General features: G+C 42.8%; 1 protein-coding gene across 1 annotated transcript in view; it reads right to left on the reverse strand.

Annotated features, from left to right (window-relative positions):
• DGKG (diacylglycerol kinase gamma) overlaps positions 1 to 18,945 on the reverse strand; it is a 245,632-nt gene that overhangs the window by 125,841 nt on the left and 100,846 nt on the right. The window contains exons 18-19 of the mRNA XM_007935972.2: positions 13,612 to 13,772; positions 4,758 to 4,822 (exon numbers count right to left, since the gene is read on the reverse strand). Coding sequence (XP_007934163.1) covers positions 4,758 to 4,822; positions 13,612 to 13,772 — 226 coding nt within the window. The remainder of the gene's footprint in view (positions 1 to 4,757; positions 4,823 to 13,611; positions 13,773 to 18,945) is intronic.

Below are 18,945 nucleotides of genomic sequence, written 5' to 3' on the forward strand. Positions count from 1 at the left end.
TCTCCTTCTCCCTTAAAGACTTTTTTCCCTTGCCCATCACACTTGGCTCATCTTCCTGCATCTCTGGGTCTGGTTCTTGCTCCATTAACAAAGCTATTCCATCAGGGAGCATAATTTCATTTTGTGTAACCAATGACTTTCCCTGGCAACAACCCGTGTAGAGAGGCCACTGGGGGAAGAATTTCCTGAAACCTCAGCAGTATAATCATAACTTGTTGTCTCTTTAGAATTCAAAGAGACCTCAGAACTGTGACTTTTAACCATTTAGGGGTTATGGGTTCCTTTAAGTGCTTTCTGATAGTTACAGACCTTCTCCTCAGAAAAATACATTCAATACTTTACATAAATTTTCAAGGTGTTCTCAGAGTCTATGAAGCCCTGGCACCCCAGGTTGAGAATTCTTGTTAGAAAATGAACTACTGATATATGCTATTTGTTGTTGTTATGTGCCGTCGAGTCGGACCCGACTCATAGCGACCCATCCTTGGGTTTCTGAGGCAGTATCACTATGGAAGTAGATTGCCCCATCTTCCTTCCAAGGAGTGGCTGGTGGGTTTGAACCGCTAGCCTTCTGGTTAGCAGTCAAGTGCCTTAGGCACTACGCTATAACATGGGTGAACCTTGAAAATATTATGTTGAGTGAAATATGTCAGACACAAAGGGACAAATAGTATATGATTCCATTTATATGAAATATCTCAGGTAGGCACGTGCATAGAGGCCAAAGTTGATTAGTGATTACCAGGCCAGGTGGGAGATAGGAATGTGGATACTGTTTAGGGGATACGAACTTCTGCTAAAACCAAACTCACTGCTGAGTCAATTCCAGCTCATAGTGACCCCCATTTGTTTGCAAGGCTGTAAGTCTTCACTACAGAAAGAGATTGCCCCATCTTCCTCGGAAGGAAGATGGGGCAATCTACTTCTGTAGTGACACTGCCTCGGAAACCCAAGGAGGGGTTGCTATGAGTCAAGTCTGACTCGATGGCACATAACAACAACAACAACAACAACAACAAGTCTTTATGGAAGCAGACTGCCTCATCCTTCTTCCACAGAGCAGCTGTGGGGTTTGAACTACCGACCTTTCGGTTAGCAGCCAAATGCCTTAACCACCACACCACCAGAGCTCCTTGAGCTTCTGCTAAAAGTAAAGGGAAAATCTGAAAAGGGATAATGGTAACAGCTGAACAACATGATAAACATACCTAATGTCACTAAACTGTACCTGTGAGGAATGTCAAAAAGGCAAATGATTTGTTAGATATGTATTTACCGCAATTTTAATAAAAATATTGTTAGAATAGCCCAGAAAACTGAATGAGCCCTTCAAAGGATTCAAGTTTCTTGATGAATTCTAGGCATTGCTAGTCACATTCCCTTGTAGAAAACAAATCAAAACAATTACGACAGTGAGTTTGGTTTTGGTTTAGATTTAACTCCATGGCAGTGGGTTTGGTTTGGTTAGATTTAACCTCAGGGCTATGCCTGCGGGCCCAGTCAGGGCATCAGTAGCAAGGGCTTCCAGCCAAGCAGTGACTACTCTTAGAGAACCTAAGTTCAGCCAAGTAAAACGAAGCCTTGTTTGATAATATCATTTACATTTCCAAATCCTGGGTATCAAGCTTTCTTCCTATCCCTTGTGGCCCTTCCTAAGTTTAGCCGCTGGTGTAATGGGGTAACCATGGCAACAACCACCTGCCTATTTAAAACCATCTCCATTGCTAAATAAGGAAGTCTTGAGAAAATGGCTGCTCGCCTGCCTCTCTGTGGACACACTGGGCACTCCAGGCTATTTTCCAACATTTGCATGCAGGCAGGGTGGAAGCAGAACAGACCCAAAGTTATTAATAGGAAATGTTCTGTGACCTTGTGAAGCAAGAGCCACCTTTATCTCACAGTGTTTTCACTTATTAAGCTAGCGCATGGATTAACACATGGATTGACATGCAAATCCGTGTGCCCTGCGTCACAGGCAAACTCACTACCTTGACTCAACCAGGTGAAAGGTGAGGTATGAACCTAACCACAAAGAGCAGTCTTGTCAATGGGAACTGGGACGTGGGAAAGAAAAACAGTAATTCAGATCACAGTGAATTTGTGCTTGCATTGAAATGCAGAGGGCAGATTTTTTTCTTTTTTTCTGATAGGTTCATTTTAATTGTATTTAGATCGAACTCATGTTAAAACACACACAAGGGAAAAAAACAAAACCAAACCCACTGCCATTGAGTCGATTGCAACTCACAGTGACCCCCACTGGGTTTCCAAGGTGGTAAATCTTTACGGAAGTAGATTGCCTGGTCTTCCTTCCACGGAGTGGCTGGTGGGTTTGAACCATCAGCCTTCTGGTTAACAGTCAAATGCCTTAGGCACCAAGCCACCAGAGCTCCTTCACAAGAGAAAAGTGAAGGGTAAGTGAATACCGCCCCCCCCACACACCTTATTTATATAATTCAGGCTGCATAATTCCACATGTGGATAACTGACAATTGCTCTATATATTTAGACCTGTATATTGATTTTTAGAATATGGAAAAATCCTCCCTTCATCTGCTCCCATGCCAGGAGCCGTACAACTGGCCATACCGAACGACCCGCTCTTCCCCAAGCATGCTGTGCTCGCTCACTCCTTTGTATCTTTTTCTACATTCAGTTCCTTCTGCTTGGGCGGTCCAGTCCTTTTATTCAGCCTGTTGTTGTTGTTGTTGTTATGTGCCATTGAGTTGGACCTGAATCATAGCAACCCCTCCTTGGGTTTCCAAGGTGGTATCACTATGGAAGTAGATTGTCCAACCTTCCTTCTGAGGAGTGGCTGGTGGGTTTGAACCTCCAGCCTTCTGGTTAGCAGTCAAGTGCCTTAGGCACTACGCTACCAGAGCTCCTTTTTTTCAGCCTAGCAAATGCATACTTGTTTTCGTTCAGACATCTCTGCCTTTGGAAAATCCTCAAGGCCAAGATCCATGCCTTGCTTTGTGTTCCCATTTTTTGAAAAATAAAACAAAAAAACAGTTGTCACGGAGCTGACCCCAACTCATGGTGACCTCAGGTGTGTCAGAGTAGAACTGGGCTCCATACTGTTTTCAATAGCTGATTTTTTGGACGTAGCTCACCAGACCTTCCTTCCAAGATGCCACTGGGTGGACTTGAACCTTCTCGATTAGCAGCTGAGAGCTTTAGCCATTTGTACCACCCAGAGGCTCCAGGGTTCCTATAGCTCACCTCTATTCACATCGCTTTATACAAGTCATCACGCATATTTGCTCTCCAGTCTGTCACCACCACTGGACTGTGATTCCCATACAGATCTCTGTCCAAAACACCTATACAACATGCCTTATATATGATACATTTTCAAAAAGTACTATAATGACTGAATGAATAGAATCCCCAGGGATTTCAGCAAGCATATGTATAGCATCTTAACAGGCATGTGTGCATGAATATGTATATGAGTACCTGTGTGAAAAGAGTACTTTAAGAGTCTATGGAATAGGTGGAAGTGTAGGATTGTGTGTGTAATTGAGAATGAGAAAGACTGTGAGAGGGGATTCATTTGATTTGTAAATCTGTGAATGGAGTAGGAGGAGGGACTGAAAGCATATGTGTTAATAGCGTTCAGTGAGTGTGTATGTTTTGCATGTGAGAGAGTGAGAAGGAACATGCCTGTGATGGGAACTGAACGCAAATCCTAGCAACACTGGAGCTGCTGATCACTGTCTGATGCCCCAAAGACTTGCCTCTTCTGGTTAACCTTCCAGGCTGTGAGGTCTGGGGAAAGGAGTAGAAAAGAAAATGAGGGAGTTCTTTGGGGGCGGTGGACGTTAAGTGATTGTCTTCAGATAACATCCTGACCTTTGCTTTGAAGAGAACCCCATGGGCTAAATAAAAGTCAATCCCTTCAGGCTCAAAGACAAGTCCAAATCATAATTCTCCCCCACCTACTAGCGTGAGGGTGGGACTGGGGTCCAATGGTCCTCTTGAAATGGTACCACAGAAAGGAAAGCGAAAGGATAAGAATTAGCCAAGGAGATGGAAAAAGAGAGATGGGAGAAGGGTAATTGAATCTTATCAGAGGTAAGTGTATGCCTGTCACAACTCAGTTCTCCCAAATCCCTCCCTCAAATAAGAAGGGTTTTGTTTTGTTTGTAAATGACCTGGTATTCTCTTTCCTTTCATTGGACCTGACATTCAGACTTCATACAAGATGCCCAGGCTGAGGTTGGAACCTGGTGGGCTCCTGCTCTTGCAGGGGTCACAACAGGCTTCTCAGTGGCTGCTCTCTACTGTCTTGGGAGGCAGCACTCTGGGTGCTTCCAGCCCTGCATCTGGAGAAGCTGCTGTCCCCTCCTCTTTGGGATGGAGAGAAGCTGAAGGTCTCTGGAAACCCCTTTCTACCTTTCCTAGAAGAGTTGCTGGGACTGGGGTTGGGGGACCTGTTTCAAGAGAGCACTGATGTCCCCGGACTGGGGTTCCAGTGAGCCAAGAGCAAACCCACCTCCAGGTGGGCACCCCATGGCTCTCTCTTCTGCCTTCCAACCCCTTCCCCTGTATGGCATCCTTTGAAAGGGACAGGCAGCCAGGGTGTGGCAGGTTTCTGACACTTTTCTCCTTGGAAATGAAAACTCTTCTGGCCACGTGGCAGGAAAGCATGGTCCCTTGCCATGAGAAAGGTGGAAGGCCTGGGTCTGGTCAGGCTGAGCTGGGAGCCTGAGGCGGGCAGAGCAGCCAGGCCTACAGGGGCCATGGCCTCTTACCTGCTGTTGAACTTTTCAGGTTGTTTCTCTCTCATCATGTGGAATCTGTGTGCAATTGAAGCATCCTGAAAGGGCAAGAGAGAAAAGCAGATCCTGGCTTAGTGGCCATGCTTTGGGACCTGAGACCCAACCTCAGTGATGAGAACACTGAGGCTTAGACAGGCCAAGGTTGCAAGCCAGTGCCACAAACTCTTTTGAGAGCCCATGTCAGCTGACCGCAGGGCCCTTCCAATGTTCATTGTATATCCAGCTAATGAGAAGCTGATAGTTCAGGGGTGAATGAAGGGGGCAGCCTGGGTCCTTTGAAGAAAAAGAGGGTGCCTCTGAGCAGTTAGAGTGCTGCAGCCGGTGTGGAGGGTTGAGTGTGAGTTTTTGGATATGCCTTGTCATATTAACTCTTTTCTAAAAATACATTTTGTTTTGAAATATGTTAAGACTTACAAGAAGTTGCAAAAAATAGTACAGAGAGCTTCCCCCAATGCTGACATCTTACATAAGCACTGCACATTGTCAAAAGCAGGAAATTGACATTGGTATGATGCTATTATGTATTAGCTCTTAATTATCAATAGATAATTAAGATATTTCAGAATTCATGGCACTAGATAACCTCCTTAAACAAAAACAACAGCAGTTGTCATTGAGTAAACTCTGACCCATGGAGACCCTACACGTGAGAGAGTAGAACTGTGGTCCATAGGGTTTCAATGGAAGAGTTTCTGGAAGTAGATCACCAGTCTTCTGAGGTTCCTCTGGGTAGGTTTGAACCCCCAACCTTTCAGTTAGCAGCCAAGTGCATTAACGATTTGAACCACCCAGGGACTCCATACCTCATTAGTAGATAATGAAAAAGTATGTTTCTAATTTCTGCTCCTTGGTCACTCCACTGAAATGACTCTTTCCAATGTCTTATTACCACATCCTATGGATACTTTGCTGCATGCTGACCACCTGCTCCTTCAAACTCACAGTTAGGACAGCTCCCATGGCATTTTGCTTCTTGTTCTCTGTCCAGGGAGCAGACCCCCTTCACTATAAACAGTGGTGTTCCCCCAAGTTCTCTCTGGGGCTCACATTCCACTTTGAGGGCCATCTCATTAACTCTCATTTCTAGATGCTGATGCTTTCACAACGTAAATCTCCAAAACCAACCCTATCCTTCAATCCTAAAGCTGCTTTCCCTTCCAATAAGCATGGCCTTCCACCCTTGTTAGTGGTCTCATTTTCAAGCAGAAGAACGTGTATTGCTCTTTCACTGTTCAGGCCCCATGGCCAGGACATGGGATGCAGGTGCTGGGCTTTCGAAATAAACAGGCCAAGTGGGCTGGAGGGGAAAGGCAGTACAGAAACAAGGGAGCCAATTCAGATTTGAGCGGGGAAAGGGAGGGAAGGGAGGAAAAGAAAAAAAAAAAGGAAAGAGGAGGCGGGCCGCCCTCGGGGGGGGGGGGGGGGGGGGGGGGGAGGAAAAAGGCACAAATATAGAAACTCAATTACTAGACTGTGTAACTAAAAGAGACCTGCATTCCATCCAGTGAGTTTTCAGCCAATGCATATTAAATCCATTCCTGTACATGGAAACTCTATAAAAGAAAATTATGAATGTTCATTTATTTATTTTTAAACATTGGGAGGTATCGGTTCAGTGAAGAAGCATGTTTTGGGCAGCCACTGGGTGCAGTTAGCGAAATACAGGCTGATGGTGGGTGGGGACAGAAGGTTCAGAGGCAGGTGAGGGGCAAAGAGAAGCTTTTGTACAGTGAAACCTGTGAGAGCTGGATCTTAATGGGACTGCCTTGTTTTTCCGGGACTTACAAATTTTTCTGTCTTTAATAGGGTGCAGTCTTTTTTATAGCTGGTTTTAGTGGAAAATATCTGAATTTTCCTTCTCTTACAGGTTTTCACCTTACAGAGTTCCTGGCTTTTGCAGATTTCACAGTAATATTTGCACTTGGCATAGGAATCATCTCAGTCAGCAGTCCACTATTGAAAGTGGGGAAGGCTGTTCAAGAAGATAGGCTTACTTTGTGGTTGGCAAAGACTCTTGATTGAAATTATGCCCTGGGAATTTAACATTTAAATTTTAGCTACTTATGTTTAATTTCATTTCAGTTTTTAGTTTAAGATACATCGAGAGTTGAAGACCTTGGTGAAGCCCCCTGTGGATACACAGTGGGAAATGTGCAAACCCTGGGGCGGCCCCTCCCACTGGGGCCCATCCAGCTTGCACAGCTCTGCTGACAGTAAAGCTTCATTCTCCCAGACTGCACCACCTCCCTTTCTCTGAGCATGTTTCAGTTAACGCTCTGAATAAAATTCGTACGACATTCGTCCAATATTTCTCAGGAATTCAAGAAAATATTCCATCTACTTGTATTCCTTTGAAGCACTAATTTTCTTTCCATCGAGGAGAAGAGAAAAAAGCAATCATATGTTACCTGGCACAATTTGTACTTTACTAGCCCCTAACCCCCAATACTGCTGTAACTGGCTCCTTTTTTAATTTTTTTTTTTTTTAATTCTCTGGAATATGCACACAGGTGCCCTCCCTCTGTGTAACTGTTCTCATTGTCCTTGTTTTTTTCATAGGTGTTGCAAGGCTTATTTTCACAGAGACCAGCCTTTACACTATTATTAATTAAGCTGTGTGACTATAAATTTGAAAATGGAGTCTGTTGGGAAATACACAATATCAAAGACAGAGCTGAGCAGCTCCTTTGTTGTTAAGTCTTGCAAAGGCAAAGATGGTAAGCACTCCAACCATGTTTCTCTATCGGGGAATTGAGAGTCAAGATTCACCTTCATCCTTCATGAGTTACTGTGTGTCAGGCACTAAACTGGGTGCATTTGCATTCAGAAGTTATTTGGTTTAAATTTTGGAAACCAGTGCTACCATGGTTCACATACACCCTTTCTTAATAATAATATATCTTAATAAGAATATATAATAATTATAGCAAAATGAGACTTCACAAGAAGAGAGAGCCTCTGTCTTGTCTTATCTTCTTCCTTCAACTTTAAAGAGGGAAGATGGGAATTGCAAACCTGTGAAAGTGAAGATGATGGCATTTCTGACGGCCTCAATATGCAGGGATTTTTTCTATGAGATGTTGGGTGAAGAGGAGATGAGGAGAGACATGGGCACAGGCTACTCTTTCCTGAACTCAAACTCCAGGCACGTGGCTGGAGGAAGGATTTTTGTGCCCCTTCTAGTAATTTGGACTCTGAGCTATTGGAATGTCTAGGACAACACTGTACAGTGGAAATAAAAATATAAACCACATATGTAATTTAAAATATTCTAGTAGCTACATTAAAAAGTATTAAGAAAAAACCCAGAAAATATCAAGTTAATTTTACTAACATATTTTAATTAACTTAATGTACCACCGCCAGCCTTCTGACTGCTAACCAGAAGGCTGGCGGTTCAAACCCACCAGTCACTCCTCGGAAGGAAGATGGGGCAATCTACTTCCATAGTGATACTGCCTCGGAAACCCAAGGAGGGGTCACTATGAATCAGGTCTGACTCGATGGCACATAACAACAACAACACAGCAAATATTGCCATTATACCATCTTATGTAAGCAATTGAAAAAATATTAGTAAAATATTTTACATTCTTTTTGTTCATAGCAAGTTTTTAACATCTGCTCTATATTTTATACTTATAGCACATCTCAATTTGGACAAGTCACATTTCAAGTGCACAATAGCCACATGTGGCTAATGGCTACCATGTTGGGCAATGCAGATCTAGGTCACCTCGGCAATTTCTGAAGATAATCAGACAGAAAGGAGACAACAGAACAGGTTATTTGAAATTGAGATTGTTTTGAAAAATTTGAAAAGAGTGTAGAATGGGAAAGAATGTGGACCCCTTGCTTAGGACACCTTTCCATGAGTCCCATTGTCTGTGTAAGTTCATGGCTCTCACAGGTGATAGACAAGAACCTGATGTTGAGGGAATCCAAGAATTTGCAGAGAAAATGATATCTTCTTGACAAATTTGCTAGTGCATAGAAGGCTTATCATTGTGGAAACCTGGCAGGTGAAGACTAGTGGGTATAATCTGTAAGGGGGAAACTGGTGTGTGGATTAGTGTGATAGGCCGTGGCCTCTCCTTGGCCCTTGGGTTCCCCCAGCATCAGAAATAGATTTCATTGAATCAAGGGATTAGCTGTTCATTCATCCTGTTAGGGCTTGGTGAAAGCAGAGCCTTTGAGGGGTTCAGAGTTACACATAGCCCAGGAACTGTTTTACAGTCTGAAACTTCCTGTCACTGATACCTGGCTATCCTGACATTTCTGCAAATCCAAAAATAAAGAACAGGGAGAAGAGGCCAAAGATATCAGAGGAAGTGGTGTCCTGAATGACTATATTTAAAAATCTCCTGCCAATGGATATCATCAGTTAAAAGGATTGATAAGGCCAACTCTCTCAACTCTTCACTGATGGGAACCTGGCATGTGGTTGATTAGAAGGTGGTGGTAATGAGGCCAACAAGACCATAGTCACTCCCTGGACAGGCAGTAGAATCTGGACCCTTTGCCTTGTTTATCCCTCCATCTATGAAGTGGCTTCCATTGGCACTGAGAGGGCAGAGTGAACTCATTAGTGCAAATTCTTTACCACCAGGAATACCACCACAGCAGTGGTATTGTCATCACCTTTATAAATGCAAGGCAGCAGACATTTGATACCTATGAGACATTCTGGGTGCTTCAAAAGAGGCAAAGACTTAGCACGGCTCTCTTTGCCAAAGGAGTCTGACTCTATTTAATTATCATAAGGAAGTAAAACTAGGTTGGTTTACATACTTGCTTCTTCTCTTACAAAGTTTGGGAAGTCAAATAGGGAGCAAGACCTTCTGCAAATGTCAGCCCCAGACTCTGTTAGGGTTTCATGTTGGTTACTTGTTTTCTCAAGAATTTCCCTTTCCAACTTTTAAAGAGCGAGCACACAAACCCTGCAAATATTTTACTCAGAAGGTGAAGCATACACCAACAAGGAAAAAATAGTCCTGGTTCCTCAATCCTCTGCATTAAAATGTTAAACATGCACAAACTACAGGTTTATGAATAAAAAAATTATGAGGAAGATACTGTGAAATTCTTCATAATTTGAAAGATGAACAGATTTGGTTATTATAAGTCAGCCCAGGGCAAATCAATATCTTCACTATGGGTGATGGAGAATCTGTTTGTATGTATTTCCTTGGTGATAATTAGCAGAACCTTCCTCCCTCCCTCTCTCTCCCTTCCTTCCTTCCTTCTTTGCAAGACTGTCTTAAAACCATCATTACTGATTGGTCTTGGCTTTTGAGTTTAAGGGTTGATTATCTAATTCAGCTACCACTCTGTGTCTGTCAGTTTGTCATACTGTGGTGGCTTGTATGTTGCTATGATGCTGGAAGCTATGCCACTATATTTCAAATACCAGCAGGGTCACTCACCTATGGTGGACAGGCTTCACTGGAGCTTCTAGGTTTAAACAGACTAGGAAAAAAAGCCTGGCAACCTACTTCGAAAAGTTAGCCAATGAAAACCCCATGGATCACAACAGAATATTGTTTTATACCCAAACCAAAATCAAACCAAACTCAATGCTGTCGAATTGGACCAGACTCATAGCGACCCCTCCTTGGGTTTCTGAGGCGGTATCACTATGAAAGTAGATTGCCCAACCTTCCTCCCGAGGAGTGGCTGGTGAGTTTGAACCACCAACCTTTTGGTTAACAGTGAAATGCCTTAGGCACTATGCCACCAAAGCTCCTATTGTTTTATATAGTGCTGGACAATGAGCCCCCTAGGTTGGAAGGCACTCACCAATGGACTGGAGTATAACAATGATCATGAAAATGCACAGGACTGAACAACCTTTTGTTTTGTTGTACACTGGTTGCTATGAGTTGAAGCCAACTCTATGGCAACTAACAACTAACAATCTAGTTGAGGAGAGGTTGTCTATTTCATTTTGGTGTATTCATCTATTTGGTCAGCAAATACTAAGAGACTACCATTTTTGCACATGACAATGTGTAGAGACAGACAAGTAGGCTGTTAGGTCTCTGTCACGTTGTTTCTGGCTGCCAGAGCTGGATGGGTTAAGAAAGGTAAAGTTAGGGGTTGAAGACTCTGAAGGCAGTGGTGGCTGTAATCTGCCATCTAGAAGTTCCTAGGAAAGTTGTCCAGTCCTGCCACTTGGCTCTTTCTCAGGGCTGGTCACTCATGGGTGCTAGTTGTCACCTCACTTCTAGCTTCCCTCTTTCATCTATTTCAGTCTGGTTTCTGCTTCTGTGAAGAACCACTTCCTTTGATGATTGTTCTCTGCTCTAATGGGTCATTTTCACTCATGGAGGACTTGGTCAATGCCATCTGCATCAGAATTACATCAGGAACTTGTTAAAAATGCAAATCCCCATACCTACTCCTGACTGCTGAAAGAGAATATGAATCAGAATCTGGACTGGGGGTGGAATCTGCATTTTTGACAGAGGGCATTGGTCAGCCACACTAAATTCTGAGACTTCTTTTCCCCAGATGCTGCTGCAGTTGGCAGCATGAAGATGGAGATGGCTGTGCAGAGGCCACATGGCTCAATGGTCTATAGCTGAGATAGGCCCTGAAGCTGTGATTTCTGGCTCCAGCTCACCAGCTTGAATCTGTTTCCCTATCTGTCAAAGCTAAAGTCCCTTCTTAGAGAAAACAAAAAAGGATAATGACTGTACCTACCTCATAGGAAAACTCTCCCTGTGTGCAGTAGGTACTTAGTAAATGTTAGCAAGTTATACTGTGGTTACTATAGGACAAAGACACTTGAGTTTCTGTAAAACTATCATGACAGGAAGTCTATGTGCAGAAGCCACCCGAACTCCAGATCTGTCAATCATATCTGGTTTGTGGGATTTGAAGGCTACATATACTTATGCTGGGAAGATGTGGGGCCTGAGCACGTCTCCAAAAGGAGAGGGGCCTTGAACCACAAGCAGGAGGGAGGGTATCTGCTTAGGTCCGTAAAGGAAAGAACCAGAATGCAATCAGAAGAGGTCTAGGGCAAGATGTCTTCCCAAGGGGGTTGGGATGTTGAGTTAGATTGGAGCACAAGAATTCCTGCAATTGCTCCTAGTCTACCACTTCCATCTTCTCAGAACCTGATCATGGGTCGATCAATTCCTCTCCTGTTTTAGTAATAGAAAGAGCACTGGATTAACCCAAAAACCATAGTTATCGAGTTGATTCCAATTCATAGCAACCCTATGTGGTACAGAGTGGAACTGCTCCACAGGGTTTCTTGGCTGTAATCTTCATGGAAGCAGATAACCAGACTTTTCTTCCATGGTGCCGACTGGATGAATTCAAACCACTAACCACTAACCTTTAGGTTAGTAGACCAATGCAAACTGTTTGGCACCCCAAGGACCTTGAACACCGGATTAAGAGTGAAAAAAATGAAAGCAAATCTCTTAATCTCTCTGAGTCTATGTTTGCTCATCAATAAAATGGAGATAATAATGTCCTTCTGTGTATCATGAGAATCAAGAAAATATGGCAAATTTTAAATCCTTCTGTGAACATAAGGTACTATTATTTTTAATCTTTTCCTCTTCCATGGTTCTTCTTTTAGTCTTCCTATGAAAAAACAAAACCTTTCCCTTAAACCTGCTATCACTTCGAGCTACCTAACATTTCCTCCTCTCTTTCCTATATATTCTTTTAAAGCACTAATATTTTTAAAAGATCGAGGAGTGCAGGAATCACACAGTCTGGGCACAGAGGGTTGGTGTGGAGGGAGTCGTATATGAAACTGAAAAGCATAATTCTCAAACAGGGAAGTGAAGAGAGAAGAACCTGGCATCAAAGTAACACAGAATCATACAAGTCTTAGCTCTTCCTCTAGTAGAGTGCCCTCAGGCCTTGGCTATAAAAAAGGGACAACCAAACCTACTTTACAGGATTGTTATGAGGACTAGAATATATCAAGTCTGGCACAGTAGAGAGCACACTGTACTTTGCTCCCAAATTCCAGCTCTATTTATGAGAATGATTAATTACACCCCCCCACACACACACACACTCCAACAGCCTGCGAAGCAGTGTCCACCCCAATTCTCTTTGTACCTTGGGTTCAGTTCACCAAAACAAACTTACTGAGCTACACTCGATGTGCTAAGGACTGGGGAGAAGAAAGACAAATGTGGCACTGTCCTTGCCTTGTTGGTGGTTATTGGGGGAGAGAGGCATATTAAACCAATCCCTTTGATCTAACACAAAGAGTGCACTTAAGGGGTGGGCTGTGGGGGCACCAGTGAGGAGCATGGAGCTCTCCCTTGAGGGGTCAGCTCTGAGGAGTTGTCCCCAGAGGTTTGTGAAGCACTTGTGTGATGGGGTCGAGATGAGGGAAGAGGACAGGAGAGAAGGTATTCTACACACTGACTCAGCCACACCAGCTTGAGAGCACACAGGCCTCCCTTGAGGACAGAATTCCCAATTCTGGAAGCTTATTTAACAAACTCTTTGTGACCTCACTCCTTAGTTATTTCTCGGTGTTGCTTTTCTTTAACTGCTTCAAACTACCCAAATGGTAAATGTTTGTTTTTGAAAAATTTCTGTCTTTCCTCATGCTTATTAAAATGAGAGAAGCAGGAACTTCCTCATAACCAAGGAGAAGGGATTGGAGCAATCAGGGTGTCCTCTCCCAGGTCAGATGAGAGGACGCTATGACTGGAGTCAGGGCTGGGGCAAGTTGGGACAGGTGAAGAGTAGGGACCCAGAGTGGAACAACTGAAGACTCTAACTCTTCCTGCCAACCCAAGCATTGTCTTCTTGGAAGGAAGGCTATTTTTGGCTAACTCACCACGCCGATGGAGAAATAGTTGTTCATGATGTTGTATGGGACCTGGTCTCCATTCTCCACTTCTTCTTTGGGAATGACTTCCAGGTGCCAGCGGTCCAGCATGACCAAGGGGCTCTGCTCGATGTCCTTCAGGATTTTTGTCAAGCTGCCTCCCTCATAACCTGTGGAGTACAGCATGGCATTTGCCACCAGAGTAGAGAGACTGAGTTGTTGTTGATGCACAGGAAGCTGTCAGGGCAGGGAACCCCAGGGGCATCTGTGACTGGGAGACTCCCCAGTGTGTCTTTGTGTTGGAGATATGTGTGTTCCCTGAGCCAAGGAGAAGGAGAGGGCAATAGGGGTTAGAAAGAAGCTAGGTGATTTGAAAGCAGGAGCAGAAAGTTCTTGACAAAAGTGGCAGGGCTATGTAGCTAAGCTGTAGAAAATTTTCTTAAGAAGCTTTTCATGGGAGAACAACAGATCTGCTTCAGGACCATGGCATGTCAGAGATGGACAGTGGTGGTAGACAGAATTTTAAGGTGGCTTCCATGATTCCTGCTCCCAGCATATATATCTTCTATAATCCCCAGGACTTGTGAATAAGATGGGATAGTCATGTTTATGATTGTTGTTGTTATTGTTGTTATGTGCCGTCAAGTCAGACCGGACTCATAGCGACCCCTCCTTTGGTTCCGAGGCAGTATCGCTACGGAAGTAGATTGCCCCATCTTCCTTCTGAGGAGTGGCTGATGGGTTTGAACCGCCAGCCTTCTGGTTAGCAGTCAAGAGCCTAGGCACTATGCTACCAGAGCTCCCCGATTATGATTAGGTTATGTTATATGCCATAGGTGACTTAAGAAAGATCATCTGGGGGGACTCGATTTAATCAGGTGAGCTCTTGAAAGGGACCAGGCTCTTCCTTAAAGATTCAAAGCTTGAGAGGGATTCAATCTGAAGGAATTTTTTTTGTGTGTGTGTGTGCTGGCTTTGAAGATGGAGGGATCCATGTCCCAAGGAATGTGGGTGGTATCTGGGAGCTGAATGTGCTCTCCAGCTGATAACTAGCAAAGATATAGGGACCTCACTCCTACAGCCACAAGGAACTGAATTTGGCCAACAACCCATGTAAGTTCACAGGTGAATTCTACTCAAGGACCTCCAGAAAAAAACACAACCAGACCAATATCCTGATCTCAGCCAGAAACCCTGAGAAGAGAACCTAGCCATGCTGTGTCAGGACTTCTGATCTACAGACCTTAAACTAATAAATGGGTGTTGTATTAAGTTGCTAAATTTGTGTTAATATGTTGTGAAGCAATAGAAAACTAATTGCTGTTGTTGTTAGGCGCCATCGAATCAGTTTGGACTCAGGGTGTCCTTAAGTACAACAGAACAGAGCACTGCCCTATTCTGCACCATCCTCACAATTGTGGCTGTGTTTGAGCCCACTGTTGCAGCCACTCTGTCAATCTATCTTTTTAAGGGTCTTCCTCTTTTTCTATGACCCTTATCCTTACTAAGTATGATGCCTTTCTCCAGGGACTGGTCCCTCCTGACAACATGTCCAAAGTACATGAGATGAAATCTCACCATTCTCACTTCTAAGGAACATTCTGGATGTACTTCTTCCAAGACAGAAGTGTTCATTCTTCTGGTAGTTTGGGCATATTCAATATTTTTTTACTAAGACCACAATTTAAAGGTATCAACTCATCTTCAGTCTTCCTTATTCATTGTCCAGCTTTTGCATGCATATGAGGTGACTGAAATACCATGGTTTGTGTCAGGTCCACCTGAATCCTAAAACTAAGCCCTTAAAACTTTAATGAAGTCTTTTGCAGCAGATTTGCCCAATGCAATATGTTGTTTCATTTTTGACTGCCAGTTCCATGGGCATTGGTTGTGAATCCAAGTAAAATGAAATCCTTGACAGCTTCATTCTTTTCTCTGTTTATCATGATGTTGCTTATTGGTCCAGTTGTGAGGATTTTTGTTTTCTTTATGTTGAGGTGTAATCCATACTGAAGGTTGTAGTCCTTTTTTTTTTTTTTTTTAGCATTTTTTATTGTGATCTGAGTGAAACTTTACAGAGCAAATGGTTTTACATTCAACAGTTTGGACATATTTTGGTTCTTGACAATGATTGCAGTTCTCACAATGTAATATCACTCTTCCCACTTCCTCCCTGTGTTTACCATTTCATCCTTCTTTCTTATTCCTTCCTACTATCTGAGGTTTATCCCTGGGCAAAAGGTGCTCTTTTGATCTTGTCTGGCCAAGTGTTCTGAGAAGAACATACCTGCTAATGTTACTGTTCATCTTATAGGCCTGTCTGTTACTTGGCTGAAAGTTGAACCATGATGGTAAGTTTAGTTCCAGACTTGAAGGATGTCTAAGGCCCATAGTATGGGGGTTCCACCAGTCTCTATCAGAAGAGTAATCCTGTTCTTTTTTAAGATTTTGAACTTTTTTCCACATTTTTTCTCCCACTCTATCCAGGACCTTCTATTGTGATCCCTTTCAGAGTGGTAGATAGTGGTAGCCAGGCACCATTTAGTTCTTCTGGTCTCAGGGTGAAGGAGGCTGAAGTTTCCATGTTCCATCCATCCTTTGGACTATTTGTTTCCATATGTCATTGATTTTCTTTAGTCTTCTTTGCTTTGGATGGAGAGAGACCAATAGTTGCACCTTAAATGGCCACTCGCTAGCTTTTAGTAGATAGTCACTATGCACTACAATAGGATGTAGAACATTGTAAACTATGCTATGTCAATTGAGTTAGCTGTCCCTCAAGACTGTGGTTCCAAGCCCCAAGACTAATGACTTATTACCTCCAGGTGTTTTGTTATGGCTAAGAAGTTTTCATAACTTTGCCCCTTGGTTGCTCTATATATACATGGATATATTTACTGCACATACAAATATGTATGTAGAAATATCCTTTGCCAAACCTATAGTCCTATTAGGTCATAGGCATAGTCCTAGATAATAGACAGGTAATAATTAGGATAAAAGGAAAGACAATATACAATAAGAGGATGGTCAGCACAATATTAATAAGGCAAAGGAAGCCACAGAAGTATACAAGTTATAGACAACAAATACTATTACATACATAGTCAGGCAATATCAGTTGCTGTTCTTATTGTTAGGTGCTGTTGAGTTGTCTCCGACTCATAGCGACCCTATAAACAGCAGAATGAAACAGTGCCTGGTCCTGTGCCAGCCTCACAATCTTTGCTATATCTGAGCCCATCGTTGTAGCCATTGTGTCAGTCCATCTCACTGAGGGCCTTCCCCTTCTCCGTTGACTCTCCATTTTACCAAGCCTAATATTCTTCTCCAGAGAATGTTTCCTTCTGACAACATGATCAAAGTCTGGCCATTCTCACTTCCAAGGAGCATTCTGGCTGCACTTCCTCCAGGACAGATTTGTTCATCCTTTTAGCAGACCCATGGTACTCTTAGCATTCTTCTCCAACACCACAACTCAAAAACATCAACTCTTCTTCGGTCTTCCTTATTCATTGTCCACCTCTCACATGCATAAGAGGTGATTGAAAATACCATAGTTTGGGTTAGGTGCACTTAGTCTTCAAGGGACATCTTAGCTCTTCATCACTGGAAAGAGGTCTTTTGAAGCAGATTTGCCCAATATAATACATCGTCTGGTGTCTTGACTGCTGCTTCTATTGGTGTTGACTGTAGAACCAAGTAATATAAAGTCCTTGACAACATCAATCTTTTCTCCATTTATTGTGAAGCTGTTTATTGGACCAGTTGTGAGGATTTTTGTTTTCATTATATTGAGGTGTAATCCATACTGCAGACTGTAGTCTTTGTCTCATCAGTAAGTGCTTCAAGTTATCCTCACTTTCAGCAAGCAAAGCTGTGTCATCTGTGTATCGCAGGTTGTTAATGGGTCTTTCTCCAATCCCAATGCCACATTCTTCCTCATATACTCCAGCTCCTCAGATTATGTGCTCAGCATACAAGTTGAGTAAGTATGGTGAAAGAATACAACCTTGACACCCTCCCTTCTTAATTTTGAACCATGCAGTATCCCACTGCTCTGTTCGAATGACAGCCTCCTGATCTATGTACAGGTTTCCCATGAGTACAATTAAGTGTTCTGGAACTCCCATTCTTCTCAATGTTATCAACAATTTGTTATGATCTACACAGTCGAATTCTTTTGCACAGACAATACAACACAAGTAAACATCTTTCTGGCATTCTGTACTTTAGCTAAGATTCATCTGACATCAGCAATGATATCTCTCATTCCATGTCCTCTTCTGAATCCAGCTTGCATTTCTGGAAGTTCTCTGTCAATATACTGCTGCAACCGTTTTTGAATTATCTTCAGTAAGATTTTAGTTGCATGTATATTAATGATATTGTTCGATAATCTCCACATTCTGTGGGATCACCTTTCTTTGGAATGGGTACAAATATAGATCTCATCCAGTCAGTTGGCCAGGTAGCTGTCTTCTAACTCTCTTGGCATAACCAAGTGAGTGCCTCCAATAGGGCATCTGTTTGATGAAACATCTCAATGGGTATTCTGTCAATTCCTGGAGCCTGGTTCATTGCCAATTCCTTCAGTGCAGCTTCAACTTCTTTCTTCAGTACCACTGATTCTTGATCATATGTCACCTCCTGAAATGGAGGAACATCGACCAGTTCTTTTTGGTACAGTGCCTCTGTGTATTCTTTCCATCTACTTTTGATGCTTCCTGCATCATTCAATGTTTTGCCTGTAGAATCTTTCAATACTGCAACTCAAGGCTTGAATTTTTTTTCCTCAGTTCTTTCAGCTTGAGAAATGCCGAGTGTGTTCTTCCCTTTTGGTTTTCTAACTCCAGGTCTGTGCACATTTATCAAAGTCATATTTTGGCTCTTGTGGACTTCTTTTAATTGTCTTCAACTTCAACTTGAATGTGCATATGAATAGTTGATGGTCTGTTCCACAATCAGCTCCTGGCCTTGTTTTGGCCCAAGATATATATTCCATCTGGTGAAGTCCACATATATAGTCATCACTTATGTTATTGAAAAAAGGTATCTGCAATGAATAAGTAGTTGATCTTGCAAAATTCTGTCGTGCAATCTCTAGCATTATTTCTACCTCCAAGGACTTATTTTTCCAACTATGAGTGACTCTTTTTTTGTTTCCAAATTTGCATTCCAGTCACCTGTGATAATCAACACATCTTGATTGCATGTTCGATCAATTTCAGACTACAGAAATAGGTAGAAATCTTCAATATCCTCACGTTTGGCTTTGGTGGTTGGTGCGTAAATTTCTGTAATAGTAGTATTAACTGGTCTTCCTTGTAGGCATATGAATAT

The sequence above is a fragment of the Orycteropus afer genome, unplaced genomic scaffold (genome assembly GCF_000298275.1).
Source record: "Orycteropus afer afer isolate SDZICR_OR568_19922 unplaced genomic scaffold, OryAfe1.0 scaffold00032, whole genome shotgun sequence".
Lineage (NCBI taxonomy): Eukaryota > Metazoa > Chordata > Mammalia > Tubulidentata > Orycteropodidae > Orycteropus > Orycteropus afer.